At 34.0% G+C, this 13,962-nt stretch overlaps 3 protein-coding genes across 3 annotated transcripts; all 3 read left to right on the top strand.

The window, feature by feature from the left end:
* The first annotated feature begins 257 nt into the window (after nucleotides 1-257).
* LOC123888471 (V-type proton ATPase subunit d2) lies at nucleotides 258-4,186 on the top strand. Its single transcript, XM_045937536.1, has 10 exons — nucleotides 258-599; nucleotides 1,274-1,394; nucleotides 1,669-1,776; nucleotides 1,879-1,981; nucleotides 2,323-2,403; nucleotides 2,511-2,596; nucleotides 2,680-2,739; nucleotides 2,833-2,881; nucleotides 3,440-3,574; nucleotides 3,761-4,186. Exons 1-10 carry the CDS (start codon nucleotides 419-421, stop codon nucleotides 3,890-3,892), a joined length of 1,056 nt encoding a protein of 351 aa, XP_045793492.1. The 5' UTR covers nucleotides 258-418; the 3' UTR covers nucleotides 3,893-4,186.
* Nucleotides 4,187-4,763: 577 nt separating this feature from the next.
* On the top strand, nucleotides 4,764-12,203 carry LOC123888470 (receptor-like protein 6). The gene has a single exon (XM_045937535.1). The coding sequence runs from the start codon at nucleotides 5,087-5,089 to the stop codon at nucleotides 7,886-7,888; it is 2,802 nt and encodes a 933-aa protein (XP_045793491.1). The 5' UTR covers nucleotides 4,764-5,086; the 3' UTR covers nucleotides 7,889-12,203.
* LOC123892155 (receptor-like protein 6) lies at nucleotides 9,179-11,947 on the top strand. The gene has a single exon (XM_045941981.1). It carries the CDS (start codon nucleotides 9,179-9,181, stop codon nucleotides 11,945-11,947), a length of 2,769 nt encoding a protein of 922 aa, XP_045797937.1.
* Nucleotides 12,204-13,962: the final 1,759 nt, after the last annotated feature.

Below are 13,962 nucleotides of genomic sequence, written 5' to 3' on the forward strand. Positions count from 1 at the left end.
TTTTTGGTTTTCACCACTAGTTTAATCTGGTTCGGGAGTCAGTTCGAACATAAAAATAAATGATTATAGTTATAATAATTTTTATTTTGAGCAAATTATAATAATAATAATAATAATAATAATAATAATAATAATAATAATAATTCCCTCCTGTCAAAAAATAAAATAATTTTCTCAATAAAAATAAGAAAATTTGATAGGAGTAAATAAAAAGAAAATAAAGAAGTAATACAATTTCCATTATTTTTCCTCATTATTTTTCCTCATTATTAATTAATTATTATTGTATCGTGATAGAACTACAACCAGGCACTTTCTTCATCTCCATCATCTCCTCAATTTTCTCTGAAGGAGGTGTTTCACTTTCTCGATCCATTTCCTTAACCCGACCCGAAATTCAGATCCATCCATTCCCAAAATGTACGGATTCGAAGCTCTCTCCTTCAACATCCATGGCGGTTACCTTGAAGCTATCGTCAGAGGTCACCGTTCCGGTTTACTCACCACCGCCGATTACAACAATCTCTGTCAATGTGAAACCCTTGATGATATCAAGATGCATCTCTCTGCTACCGAGTACGGTCCTTATCTCCAAAACGGTGCGTTTTTTATTTTCCGATCATTGATCTCAATTTGTTATTGAAATTGTCGTTTATTGATTTGTTGATTAGTTAATCGTTTGATTGATTAGAAAGGTTTCGTTGTTGTTTATGATTATGTGAAATTGTGTTATTTGATTCAATTGTTTGTAGATTTGAAATGCTAATCAGTGAAAATTTGTTTTTTGAAATTTTGAGAATTTTTTATAAAATTCATTGCTTGGTGTTAAGAAAGTGTGATGAAATTAAGTGTTGTTTCTGTTATTTATGATTTTCTGAATTTTGAGAATTTTTGATAAAATTCATTGCTTTGTGTTAAAAAAGTGTAATGAAACTAAGTGCTTAGTTGATCAGAAATGTTTCTGTTATTTATGATTTTGTGAAATTGCGATATTTGTTTCAATTGTTTGTATATTTGAAATGCTAGTGCCGAAAGAAGTGTTTTGTAGCATGGTTATATGTTACGAGTCCTATCACGATTGGATACAGATTTTCTTATTTGCCTAAAAGTTACCTGTTATTACTGCGGGTTTTGTTCAATTTTCATTGTGGAATGAAGATTTTGAAGTTTTCATAAATTATTGATATTATTATTAATGTTAGTGTATCCTCAATGATAACAAGTACTTAAAATTATTGATTTATGCTGATGAATGATGAGTTACCTGTTGCAGAACCTTCTCCGTTGCATACCACCACAATTGTGGAGAAATGTACTCTTAAGCTGGTTGATGATTACAAGCACATGCTCTGCCAAGCCACAGAACCCTTGTCGACCTTTTTAGAATATATCACGTATGTGAATTTTGCGTTTCTGTTTGCTATATTGGTGTATTTACTGAATATACCACATGTCTATGAAACACCGGCACTTCATATTGAGAGCATGTCCGGTGTCTAATACATGTCAGTATTTGGCACCAAACATTGACACTCGTAGTTATATTCAATTACTTTCGTTTTCTCAAATCATTACCAGTGTCAATGTCTTAGTATCGGTGTCGTATTTATCGATGCCCATGTCTGTAATTAAAGCTGAAATCAATATTTTTTCTCTTTTACTCTGCAGATATGGTCACATGATAGACAATGTTGTTTTGATTGTTACTGGCACCTTGCATGAGAGAGATGTCCAAGAACTTCTAGAAAAATGCCACCCATTGGGCATGTTTGACAGGTACCATGATTTCTATGCATTTTAAAATTTATTGATATATTGATTGATGTCGGCACATAGAATATTGATTTTACTTCTTTTTTCCTGTGGGATTCTCCTCAGTATTGCCACTCTAGCAGTTGCTCAGAATATGAGGGAGCTTTACAGGCTGGTTCTCGTTGACACTCCTCTGGCTCCATACTTCTCTGAGTGCATTACATCAGAGGTAAATCATCTTTCCAGAAAACATTTGTTTCACTTTATTATGTTCGACATCAATCAGTCTGTTGTGTTGATTGTTGTAGAATTGTAGTTGTATTGCAAAAACTCAATATTATTGATATCTACCCCTAATTTTTATACAATAGATTGTGATAAAATAATGTAATGTAAAATTATCTAAAAATGATAGGCAACTAGCTACTTGTTCCCACCTAGAAGACAATTGTCCTACTTAACCTTTTCCTTTGGATTATGTACATTCAATGGTAGCAAAACTTTGATATTACTGGCATTAATTTTGTTGCTGTAGCTTTTTATATTTATATGCAACTGGTTTATTTGCAGGACTTGGATGACATGAACATCGAAATAATGAGGAACACTCTTTACAAGGCATACCTTGAAGATTTTTACAGATTTTGTCAGGTGAAGGGTCCAAGTATTTTTTTTTTTGTCAGCTATTTATTTCATTATTTGCATTCCCTTGGGATTTCATCCTGACTTTTATAAACTTCAATGTTATTCCCAAACAGAAACTTGGTGGTGCTACTGCTGAGATAATGTCTGACCTTCTTGCTTTTGAGGCTGATAGAAGGGCTGTCAATATTACCATAAACAGGTAATTCACTAAGGCCTTTTGTAATCATTTTGCTTATCTGGATACCTGAATAACTAGCATCTCATGGTTTCTGCTCTGTGCAGTATTGGTACTGAGCTTACCCGAGATGACCGTAGGAAATTGTACTCTAACTTCGGTTTGTTGTAAGATCTCATCCTTCAGTTAAATATTAAAATGAATCAATATACTGCTTTGTAATGTTTCTTTTACTAATGACTTTCTTATTTTAAAAACAGCTACCCATATGGTCATGAGGAACTTGCTGTCTGTGAGGACATCGATCAGGTATGATTTGGATCTCAGTTGTGTGATTTGTTAGGTTGTTACATCGGTGGATATACGTGTTTTCCCTCTTTCAATTTGTATGCTTCTTGGTCCCTTGTTTGTGTTTCTCAGGGTGGTAGATTTGTTTTTATTAGTAGCCAAGTCAGTGTTAAATGCTCCAACTATATTATTTTTTCGTATCTTTGGTTTAAGTGTTGTTGTATGACCTTAACCTGTATTGCCAGGAGATTGTCGTACTTGCACAGTTGATTCTTGTTTTAACTTTTAGGCATCTCTTTCAAACATTCCTTTCAGTTTTTTGAGCACTTTTATCTTATATTTTCGAGGAATATATGATTCAATTGCTTGTTATTTTATCTGTAATTTGTAGTTTCTTTTGGCTACCAATTTCTAAAGTACCTTGTGCAGTTGAATTATTTATTATCATTTTGTGCTGATATTTGCCCTGAAATATTTGAGAATCATCGTTGCTGTCTACAGCATCCACTTATTTCTGGTTGATTTCTTTAGTAGTTCTTTTCGGGAGTTAATTCTCTTACATGATGATTGCTCATGTAGGTCCGTGCTGTTATGGAGAAATACCCTCCTTATCAATCTATTTTTGCCAAGCTATCATATGGAGAGAGCCAGATGCTTGACAAGGCATTCTATGAGGAAGAGGTCAAGAGGCATTGCTTAGCATTTGAGCAACAGGTAAATTATTTGGGGCATGTAAATAAATAGTTAAAATTTTAATGGTTGCGGGATTTTTTATACCAAGTGATAAGAAACGGAATCATTACGCCAGAAGGAAATTGATTGACTTGAATATAAATCTTTTTGTATAGGATCTGTATATGTTATTCATCACTAAGCCATCCTAATTTGTCTACATTGCAGTTTCACTATGCTGTGTTCTTCGCATATATGAGGTTAAGGGAGCAGGAGATCAGGAATCTTATGTGGATTTCAGAATGTGTGGCTCAGAATCAAAAGTCCAGAGTTCATGACAGTGTTGTCTTCATATTTTAGTTGGATTACTCATTGTTATAGTTTGTATGTTCGTTTGGACGGATTGTTATGTACAATTTCTGCATTCTGCATCCGAGTTGCAAATCGGTAGAAACTAGACAATCACTGTTTAGAAGATTGTGATACCAAATAAGTAAATTCTTTTGATGATAAAATCTTCTGTAGTATAGAAGGGAGATCTTTTGTCAAGTTTCATTATAATATGTTCAGATTTAAAAATGCTATATTGAATTTATATGTTATGATATTTATTATGAATTGTATTATGGAATAAATTTGCTAGCTTGGTCTACACATTGCTTTCTTAATTATTTTCCTTATATTATTTAGATGATTGGAGCCAAGGAGTAGGAAGATTGCCACATGTTTGTCAAAAGACAAATATGATTAGCTCTACTTGTGAGTAGGGGATGTAAGGGGAGGATTTTTTTTTTTTTTTAGATAAAAATGTAAGGGGAGGATTTACTTTATTCTTTTAAATTAAGAACACTAAAAAGTTTTAATTTTTTTTTAGATTGAAGTATTATATGATTATTTATCATGTTTTTCTTTTAATTATTTTAAAATATTAACTATATTATATATCAAAATAAGCTTTGTACAAAGCATCAAGTAGACCTTGTATCTTATGGACCTTAAACTACGACGATTACAGCTATGATTGCATAATTTTTAATTTCAGGGACTAAACTGTTATTCCGCAAATTTACTCTTTCACAAGAGTTCACAATTCACAAAGAGTTATGAGTTGATAATTCATTTTCAAATAGCCAAGACTTTAAAGCTATAGTCAAGAGGATGAGATCACTATTGTTTGGTCTGTCTCTATCTCTCTCTCTAATAATTTGGCTCTATGATTTGGACAGAATCCAAATTGAAACTTTTGCAATTGACAAAGTCAAGATATTAAATTGGATGAAGTTTCATGAAATTGTTATTCAATAATAGAGCCAAATATTACATATTATGAATGGACAGAAAATGAAGTTTGTGGATGATAATGAAGAACGCCTCAGTACATGATCATGTTATGTATGAAGCTCTGACACGGCATCAGAGTGCGGGTCGCCGCACCTGATACGTGTCAAGTTTTTAAGTGTCAACCAAAAAAATTGAAACGCATGCCGCTGCAGTGCTTCTGTGTTTGTTGTCTCCGCCGCTGCGTCCATTGCTTTAGTATAAGAACCACCTAGTATGTGTCTAACATTTCATCAAATTTTTCAGTTTCAGTTTGATGCAATGGTCTTTGTCTGTTCTCTTGTTTTGTTAATACTATTTATTTTTATTTATTCATTGTTCTCTTTCACATATATTACATCTTTTCGTTTAATTCAGCCAAAGTGTCATGAAGATGAAAGCCATGCCTTGTTGCAATTTATGGAAGGCTTTCACATCAATAATTCTGCCTCTTTGAATCCTCTCAGTTATCCTAAAACAACATCTTGGAATTCCAGCACTGATTGCTGCTCATGGGATGGCATAAAATGTGATGAGCATACAAATCAAGTGATTCAAATTGATCTTAGTAGCAGCCAACTCTATGGTACAATGGATGCAAACAGCAGTCTCTTCCGCCTTTTACACCTTCGAGTTCTTGATCTTTCGGATAATGACTTCAATTACTCTCAAATTCCGCCCAAGATAGGCGAACTTTCACAACTAAGATATCTGAACCTTTCTCTTAGCATATTTTCAGGAGAAATTCCACCACAAGTTTCAAAGTTGTCTAAGTTGTTGTCTCTTGATCTAAGCTTCAGAGCTATATCAAGTGCTAAAGGTAGTTCAGACAATCTGTTGCAACTCAAATCGTCCAGTCTCAAAAGCATAATTCAAAACTCAACTAAACTTGAGATGTTGCTACTTAATTATGTGACTATTTCATCTATTTTACCAATCACACTCACAAATCTAACTTCATTGAAAACACTATCTCTTTATAATTCTGAATTGTACGGTGAATTTCCAGTTGGAGTATTTCATCTTCCAAACTTGAAAGTTTTGGATTTGAGATATAATCCAAATCTCAAAGGTAGGCTGCCTGAGTTTCAGTCTAGCTCACTCACCAAGTTAGCACTTGATCAGACAGGTTTCTATGGTACACTGCCAATATCCATTGGAAACCTCAGTTCTTTAGAAACCCTATCCATTCCAAATTGCCATTTTTTTGGGTACATTCCTTCTTCAATTGGCAACCTCACACAACTCATGCAGATAAATCTTCGATACAATAAATTTAAGGGCGACCCTTCTGCATCCCTAGCAAATCTTATCAAACTCAGCCACTTGATTGTTGGTCACAATGACTTTACTATTGAGACCATCTCATGGATAGGTAAGCTCTCAACAATAATAGGATTGGATATATCCTCGATAAATATTGTTAGTGATATCACATCATCTGTTTCAAATCTCACCCAGCTTGAATTATTTGATGCATCTAATAGCAATATAAAGGGTGAAATTTCATCTTGGATAATGAACCTAACAAGTTTAGTTGTCTTGAACCTACCCTCTAATTCTTTGCATGGAAAACTAGACCTTGGCACATTTTTGAAGCTCAAAAAGCTAATTTTTCTCAATTTATCATACAACAAACTGTCATTGTATAGTGGGAAAAGTTCTTCAAATATTACCGATTCTCGAATTCATGTTTTACAATTGGTTTCATGCAATTTAGATGAGATTCCAACATTTATAAGAAATCTCGGTGATCTGGAATTTCTTATGTTGTCAAGCAACAATATAACATCGCTACCCAATTGGTTGTGGAGAAAAGAAAGTCTACAAATCTTAATTGCTTCCAACAGTTCGTTGACAGGAAAAATATCTCCATCCATATGCAATCTCAAATCACTAGTGCATCTTGAATTGTCGTTCAACAAATTACGCGGAAATGTTCCCTCATGTCTAGGGAACTTTAGCCAATCTTTAGAAAATCTGGTGCTTAAAGGGAACAAATTGTCTGGCCTTATTCCTCAAACATACATGATAGGAAATTCCATTAAGATGATTGATCTTAGCAACAACAATCTTCAGGGTAAGTTACCAAGGACATTGGTCAACAGCATAAGACTAGAATACTTTGATGTTAGCCATAACAATATCAATGATTCATTTCCATTCTGGCTAGGAGACTTACCTGAGTTAAAGGTATTGGCATTGAGTAACAATGGTTTTCATGGAGACATTAGGTGTTCTGACAACATGACATGCAAATTTCCCATGCTTCACATCATTGACCTTTCTCACAATGAGTTCTCTGGAAGTTTTCCATCAGAAATGATTCAAAGTTGGAATGCAATGAAAACTTCCAATACCACCCAATTACAGTACGAGAAAATGTTAGTTTACTTGATGCCCTATGAGCCAGGAGAATATTGGACAGTAGATAAGTTTTATTCGTTCGCGTTGTCAAACAAAGGGTTGGTCATGGTTTATGAGAATCTACAAAATTTTTACAGCTTGATAGCCATTGATATTTCAAGCAACAAAATCAGTGGGGAGATCCCAAGAGTTATAGGAGACTTAAAGGGTCTTGTTTTGCTCAACTTGTCAAATAACTTCCTTATTGGAAGCATTCCGTCTTCCTTAGGGAAGCTTTCAAAGCTCGAAGCATTGGACCTTTCTCTCAACAGTCTTTCAGGGAAGCTTCCCCAAGAGTTAACACAACTTACCTTTTTGGAGTTCTTTAATGTTTCTTTCAACAATCTGTCAGGTCCTATACCTCAGAATAAGCAGTTTGCAACATTCCAAGGTACTTCATTTGAGGGTAACCATGGCCTGTGCGGGGATCAATTATCGAAGAAGTGTATAGATCACGCAGGACCTTCTTTTTATCCACCTGCCACTGATGGTTACCATGATGAATCAGATTCTTTGTTTGAATTTGACTGGAAAGTAATTTTGATTGGGTATGTTGGTGGTCTTGTTGCTGGAGTGGCGTTGGGAAGCACTTTCAGCTCACAGGTACTTGGATGGTTTAAAAAGTTCTTTTGAGTTGAAAGAAAAAGACATATCTTTTTTTTTTTTGTATTTATTGTTCCCATATGTTCTTGTTTCCTTTTGTTGTTATTGCCTCTAGTATGAGTGTGCTTTGTTTGTAGATTATCTGAGATAATATTATAAAAATCAGGAAGTTCAACAAAGAATTTGAAGAGTCAGACAAGGTAGGGCATGATAGTTTTGGTTTCCTTTTGTTGTATATATTTGTGTTACTGTCATATGAACATGAGACTTGTGTATCTCATGAGAATCAGTATGGTCTTTATCTCTCCAATGGATATGAGTTTCCTCTCTAGCTGAATGTGCTCATCATTTCAAAGTAATAATATTATGTATTGAGGAAAAATTATGCTATTTTGGTGTAAGTTTACTTTACAACAATACAAGCCGAGTCACAAACAAAGTACAATGGATATAACTCTAATAAAGTAGAATAAAAAAGTAATATTCAGTGCATGAACAAAGTTTAATTTGAATGCAAAAGTGAAATTGGATTCATTTTGGTCAGAAACATATTCAGCAGCTAATAAAAACATTGTCTTCTGTGTAGCAAATTTGGTTGGAATTATTAGAAACATAAACTGATATGTGAAATTCATTTTGTCTCATTTTGTGTAACTACTTAATTCAAAGTTGATTAAAGCATGGATTCCTCTGTACTCAATTGCAGCTACGTCATAAGCACGTGAAGCTTCCTCTTGTGTACTTATTTAGTGGTTAATTTGATATGTTAATGAGATGTTAATGAATTAAAATGAAAGATAGCCATGTCTTTATTTGACAGTGGAATGGAATTGATTGGAGATTCTTACAATTGACTGTGTCGACATACTAAATTGGTTATGCAAGGAATTGATTGGAAAGAAGACAAAAATAGAAAATACAAGTAGCGAGAAAATCGGAGCAAATTGCTGAGTCAAATAATAGAGACAAATGTGGAGAAAATAGAAGTCTTGTATAAAATGCATGTATTGGAAATTAATATAATAAAGATGAAATAATATTTTAGAATCTACTATAAGAGCCAAGATTCAAATACCTTTTCTTGAATTAGATAGTAATGGACAAAGTTTTTTTTGGAGTCAATGAAGTTAACTTCTCCATTAGGGTAACAAAGATATAGACCTGTGATGTGTAATCCGAACCAAAATGCACGGTCAATTGAAAATCAAGTTCACTACAAAACATATTTGTTATATGCAGTCCATTTTGTTGTAGTATAAGAACCACTCAGTATGTGTCTACCATTTCATCAAACTTTCCAGTTTCAAATATTAAGATACAATGGTTTTTATCTGCTCTCGTATTTTGTTAGTACAATTTGTTTTCCTTTATTCACTCTTCTCTTTCACACTTACTACTTGTTTACCTTTAATTCACCCAAAGTGTCATGAATATGAAAGCTATGCCTTGTTGCAATTTAAGGAAGGTTTTCACATTGATAAGTTTGCCTCTGTGAATCCTCTCGGTTATCCTAAAACAGCATCTTGGAATTCCAGCACAGATTGCTGCTCATGGGATGGCATTCAATGTGATGACCACACAAATCAAGTGATTCAAATTGATCTTAGTAGCAGCCAACTCTATGGTACAATGGATGCAAACAGCAGTCTCTTCCGCCTTGTACACCTTCGAAAGCTCGATCTTTCAGATAATGACTTCAAAAACTCTCAAATCCCATCAAGGATAGGTGAGCTTTCACAACTAGAATATCTGAAACTTCTTGATACCAATTTTTTTGGAGAAATTCCACCACAAATTTCACAGCTATCCAAGTTGTTGTTTCTTGAACTTGGCGTCCCTGTTATAGAAAACTCTAAAGGTATGATAGTCAGTCAGTTGAATCTCAAAGTATCCACTCTCAGAAGCTTAATTCAAAACTCAACAAAACTTGAGACACTTGGACTTGGTTTAGTGACCATGGCATCCACTTTACCAGACTCACTCACAAATCTAACTTCGTTGAAACGTCTAATTTTTTCAAAATGTGAATTACATGGTGAATTTCCATTAGGAGTATTTCATCTTCCAAACTTAAAAGTTCTGGATTTGGGATATAATCCAAATCTCAATGGTAGATTGCCTGAGTTTCAGTCTAGGTCACTCACCATGTTAGGACTTGATGGCACTAGTTTCAATGGTACACTGCCAGTATCCATTGGAAAACTTAGTTCTTTAAACTCACTATCAATTCCACATTGCAATTTTTTTGGATATATACCATCTTCGTTTTCCAATTTGACACAGCTTATGTACATAGACCTTAGAAACAACAAATTTAAGGGTGACCTTTCTGCATCAATAGCAAATATTACTAAACTAGATCACTTGGGTGTTGGTTTCAATGAATTTACTGTTGATACCATTTCATGGATAGGAAAGCTCACATCATTAGTTGCCTTGGATATATCCTCAGTCAATATTGGTACTGACATCCCATTATCTTTTGCAAATCTCACCCAACTTGAAGTATTAAATGCACAAAATTGCAATTTAAGAGGTGAAATTCCATCTTGGATAATGAATCTAACAAATTTAGTTTCCATCAACGTAGCCTATAATTTTTTACATGGAAATGTGGAGCTTAACAAGTTTTTGAAGCTCAAAAGGCTAGTTTTCCTTAGTTTATCATTCAACAAACTGTTATTGTATAGTGGGAAAAGTTCTTCGCGTATAACCGACTCTCGAATTCAAGTCTTATCATTGGATTCATGCAATTTAGTTGAGATTCCACCATTTATAAGAGATCTCAGTGATGTGGAGTTTCTATCATTGTCTGAAAACAATATACAATCGTTACCCAATTGGTTGTGGAAAAAAGAGAGTCTACAAGACTTAGCCGTTTCCAACAATTCATTGACAGGAGCTATTTCCCCATCCATATGCAATCTCAAATATCTCCTAGGGCTTGATTTATCATTAAACAACTTTAGCGGCAATGTTCCCTCATGTCTGGGGAACTTTAGCCAATCTTTAGAAATACTGAAGATAAATGGGAACAAGTTGTCTGGCCTCATTCCTCAAACATACATGATAGGAAATGCCCTTCAGCAGATTGATCTCAGCAACAACAATTTGCAGGGTCAGTTGCCAAGAGAATTGATTAACAGTAGAAGACTAGAGTACTTTGATGTTAGTCATAACAATATCAATGATTCATTTCCATTCTGGCTTGGAGATTTACCTGAGTTGAAGGTATTGGCTTTAAGTAACAATCAATTTCATGGAGACATTAGATGCCCTGGGAACATGACGTCATCCACATTTCCCAAGCTTCACATCATTGACCTTTCTCACAATAAGTTCTCTGGCAGTTTTCCATCAGAAATGATCCAAAGTTGGAATACAATGAAAACTTCTAATACAAGTCAATTACAGTACGATCAAAGTTCAAAAGTCACGAGTCTCTACAATCAAGGAAACACCGTGACAAGAGTGACAAGACATTTGTCTTATTCTTTCATGATGTCAAACAAAGGGCTACTCATGGTTTATGAGAAGCTTCAGGATTTTTACAGCTTGATAGCCATTGATATTTCTAGCAACAAAATCAGTGGAGAGATACCACAAGTCATAGGAGACTTGAAGGGTCTTATTTTTTTCAACTTGTCAAATAACGACCTTATTGGCAACATTCCATCATCCTTAGGGAAGCTTACAAACCTTGAAGCATTGGATCTTTCTTTCAACAATCTTTCAGGAAAAATTCCCCAACAGTTGACACAACTTACCTTTTTGGAATTCTTTAATGTCTCCTTCAATAATCTCTCAGGTCCTATACCTCAGAATGAGCAGTTTTCTACATTCCAAGATAATTCATTTCAGGGTAACCAAGGTCTGTGTGGGGAACAATTGTTGAACAAGTGTATAGATCACAAAGGGCCTTCTTTTTCTCCACCTTCTGCCTCGGATGATGACCATGAATCAGAATCTTTGTTTGAACTTTACTGGACTGTAATTCTGATTGGCTATGTTGGTGGTCTTGTTGCCGGAGTGGCATTGGGAAGCGCTTTCTACCCGGATGTAATTGGATTGCTTAAAAGGGTCTTTTGAGTTGAAAACAAAAAGCCTCTCTTTTTTCTGTATTTATAGTTCTCATCTGTTCTAGTTTCCTTTTTTTTTTTGTGACTACTTATAATAAGTTAGTGCTTTGTATGGTATAGTTTTTATTTGTTCTTGTTTCCATTTAATTGTTGTTGTGATTGCTTGTAATAAGTAAGAGTGTGCTTTGAACCACTTTTTGGTGTTTCAATGAGGTTGAATCTCATTGCCAAAAGTATAATTGTAATGGTTTATTTGAATTGTATTATATTGTCTTCTTTTTGTGCTAATTATTTTTACTCCAACAATGCAGCTGTATTAGATTATGCAATAAGGTAATAATTAGTATCAACAATGTTATTAGGACTATGAAACAACTAATCATCTCTTCTTTGAATGTTCTTTTGCTTTGAAATGGTGGAACTGACTTTGTTCAATCATTGATTATTCTTTGGACATTTCATCTCCTGTTGCTTTGTTGATAGAAATTAGAGTTCACAAGTCAAAAACCTTATTATTTCAGCTATTATTACTTCTATAGTTTGGCTTATTTGTGGATGTAAGAACAATTTCAGATTTGATAAACAAGTGCTTACTCATGTTCATCTGCAAAATTTATTTATTAGTGTTATCAATATGTTAGCATCAAATTCCAAAGGTAAATTGAAATCTTCTATACATGATTTTATAATCTTAATGTTATATTTATAAATATAGGATATTTATAATTAAATACTCTCTCCGATTACTATTATATAACCTGAATTCTTGCAGCTCCGAGGGAGCATTTACATGTTAATTCACCAAAGTCTCGTTGGTTGCGCTGCAAAACCTCTAGTTGAGTTGTGATTTAGGTTGTATTTTGTCTTTACTTTCCTCGACAACGATTAGTCTTGTATAAAATGCATGTATTGGAAATTTTAGAATCCCCTATAAGAGCCAAGATTCAAATACCTTTCTGGAATTTAAATAGTAAGGGACAAAGAAGCTTTACTTATTGGTTACAATTAGTCTGCTGTGTTGATTGTTGTGGAGTTGTAGTTGTATGTTCGTTTGGATGGATTGTTATGTACAATTTCTGCATTCTGCATCCGAGTTGCCAATCGGTAGAAACTAGACAAACACTGTTTAGAAGATTGTGATACCAATAAGTAAATTCTTTTTATGATGAAATCTTCTGTAGTATAGAAGGGATTTTGTCAAATTTCATTATAATATGTTTAGATTTAAAAATGTTATATTGAATTTATTGTTGATGTAAGCCCTAGAGGCCAATTATTTATAATTGCATAATAAATGTATTGAATAATTTACTTATCAAATAAAAGGCTTTTCTTTATTAATTTTATATGTTAAAATGATAAAGTCCCTAGAATAGTCAGTTCATTTATGGAACGTTAAGTATGACTTAATCGTGAGATTCCATTGAATATAAGAACACTATTCTTAAACATATCCATAGTCAAGCTTTATTGTGAAATGGGATAACGTTAAAGCATAAAGACTATTATGTTGGTAGACTGATGATCATATCTCACTGATCATGGATAATGAGTTATAAAGTCTTCACATAGATATAAATGTTAAGGGTAACTTTATATCGGATTGACCCACCATGAGAATACTACATAAAATGTTATGAAATGTCATAAGTTTTCTCATAGTGATAAAAGGTGTATTCCACCCTTCGACCTGAAACCACTATGTACCCTAGATGCAGGAGTGTAATACCTTGTTGCCATTCAAACGTTATCCGTAACTGGATAATTATAAATTTGGTTGATGGGTATCCCACGAATCATGCTGAGGGACATGAGTGACCTAGATGGAATTTGTCCCTCCTACATAACGGGAGATATGTCTATGGGCCCAATATTGAACTAGATAAGGATGACATACTATGCCTTGTGTTCAATATAGACATGAGGACAAAAGGGTAATTGTGCACAAAATATTTATCACGGAAAGGTTAGTCAGATCACGTGACATTCCTGTGACTTGGGTAACAGTGATGTGTTGCTAGATAC

The sequence above is a fragment of the Trifolium pratense genome, linkage group LG6 (genome assembly GCF_020283565.1).
Source record: "Trifolium pratense cultivar HEN17-A07 linkage group LG6, ARS_RC_1.1, whole genome shotgun sequence".
NCBI classification, from domain to species: domain Eukaryota; kingdom Viridiplantae; phylum Streptophyta; class Magnoliopsida; order Fabales; family Fabaceae; genus Trifolium; species Trifolium pratense.

Bases quoted from the DNA above. Each gene is read 5' to 3' on its own strand.
- LOC123888471 (XM_045937536.1), top strand. From the start codon at position 419: ATGTACGGATTCGAAGCTCTCTCCTTCAACATCCATGGCGGTTACCTT. The intron at 2,597-2,679 runs GTAATTCACTAA...TGCTCTGTGCAG, and splicing joins GTCAATATTACCATAAACAG to TATTGGTACTGAGCTTACCC. The intron at 3,575-3,760 runs GTAAATTATTTG...TCTACATTGCAG, and splicing joins GCTTAGCATTTGAGCAACAG to TTTCACTATGCTGTGTTCTT.
- LOC123888470 (XM_045937535.1), top strand. From the start codon at position 5,087: ATGTGTCTAACATTTCATCAAATTTTTCAGTTTCAGTTTGATGCAATG.
- LOC123892155 (XM_045941981.1), top strand. From the start codon at position 9,179: ATGGTTTTTATCTGCTCTCGTATTTTGTTAGTACAATTTGTTTTCCTT.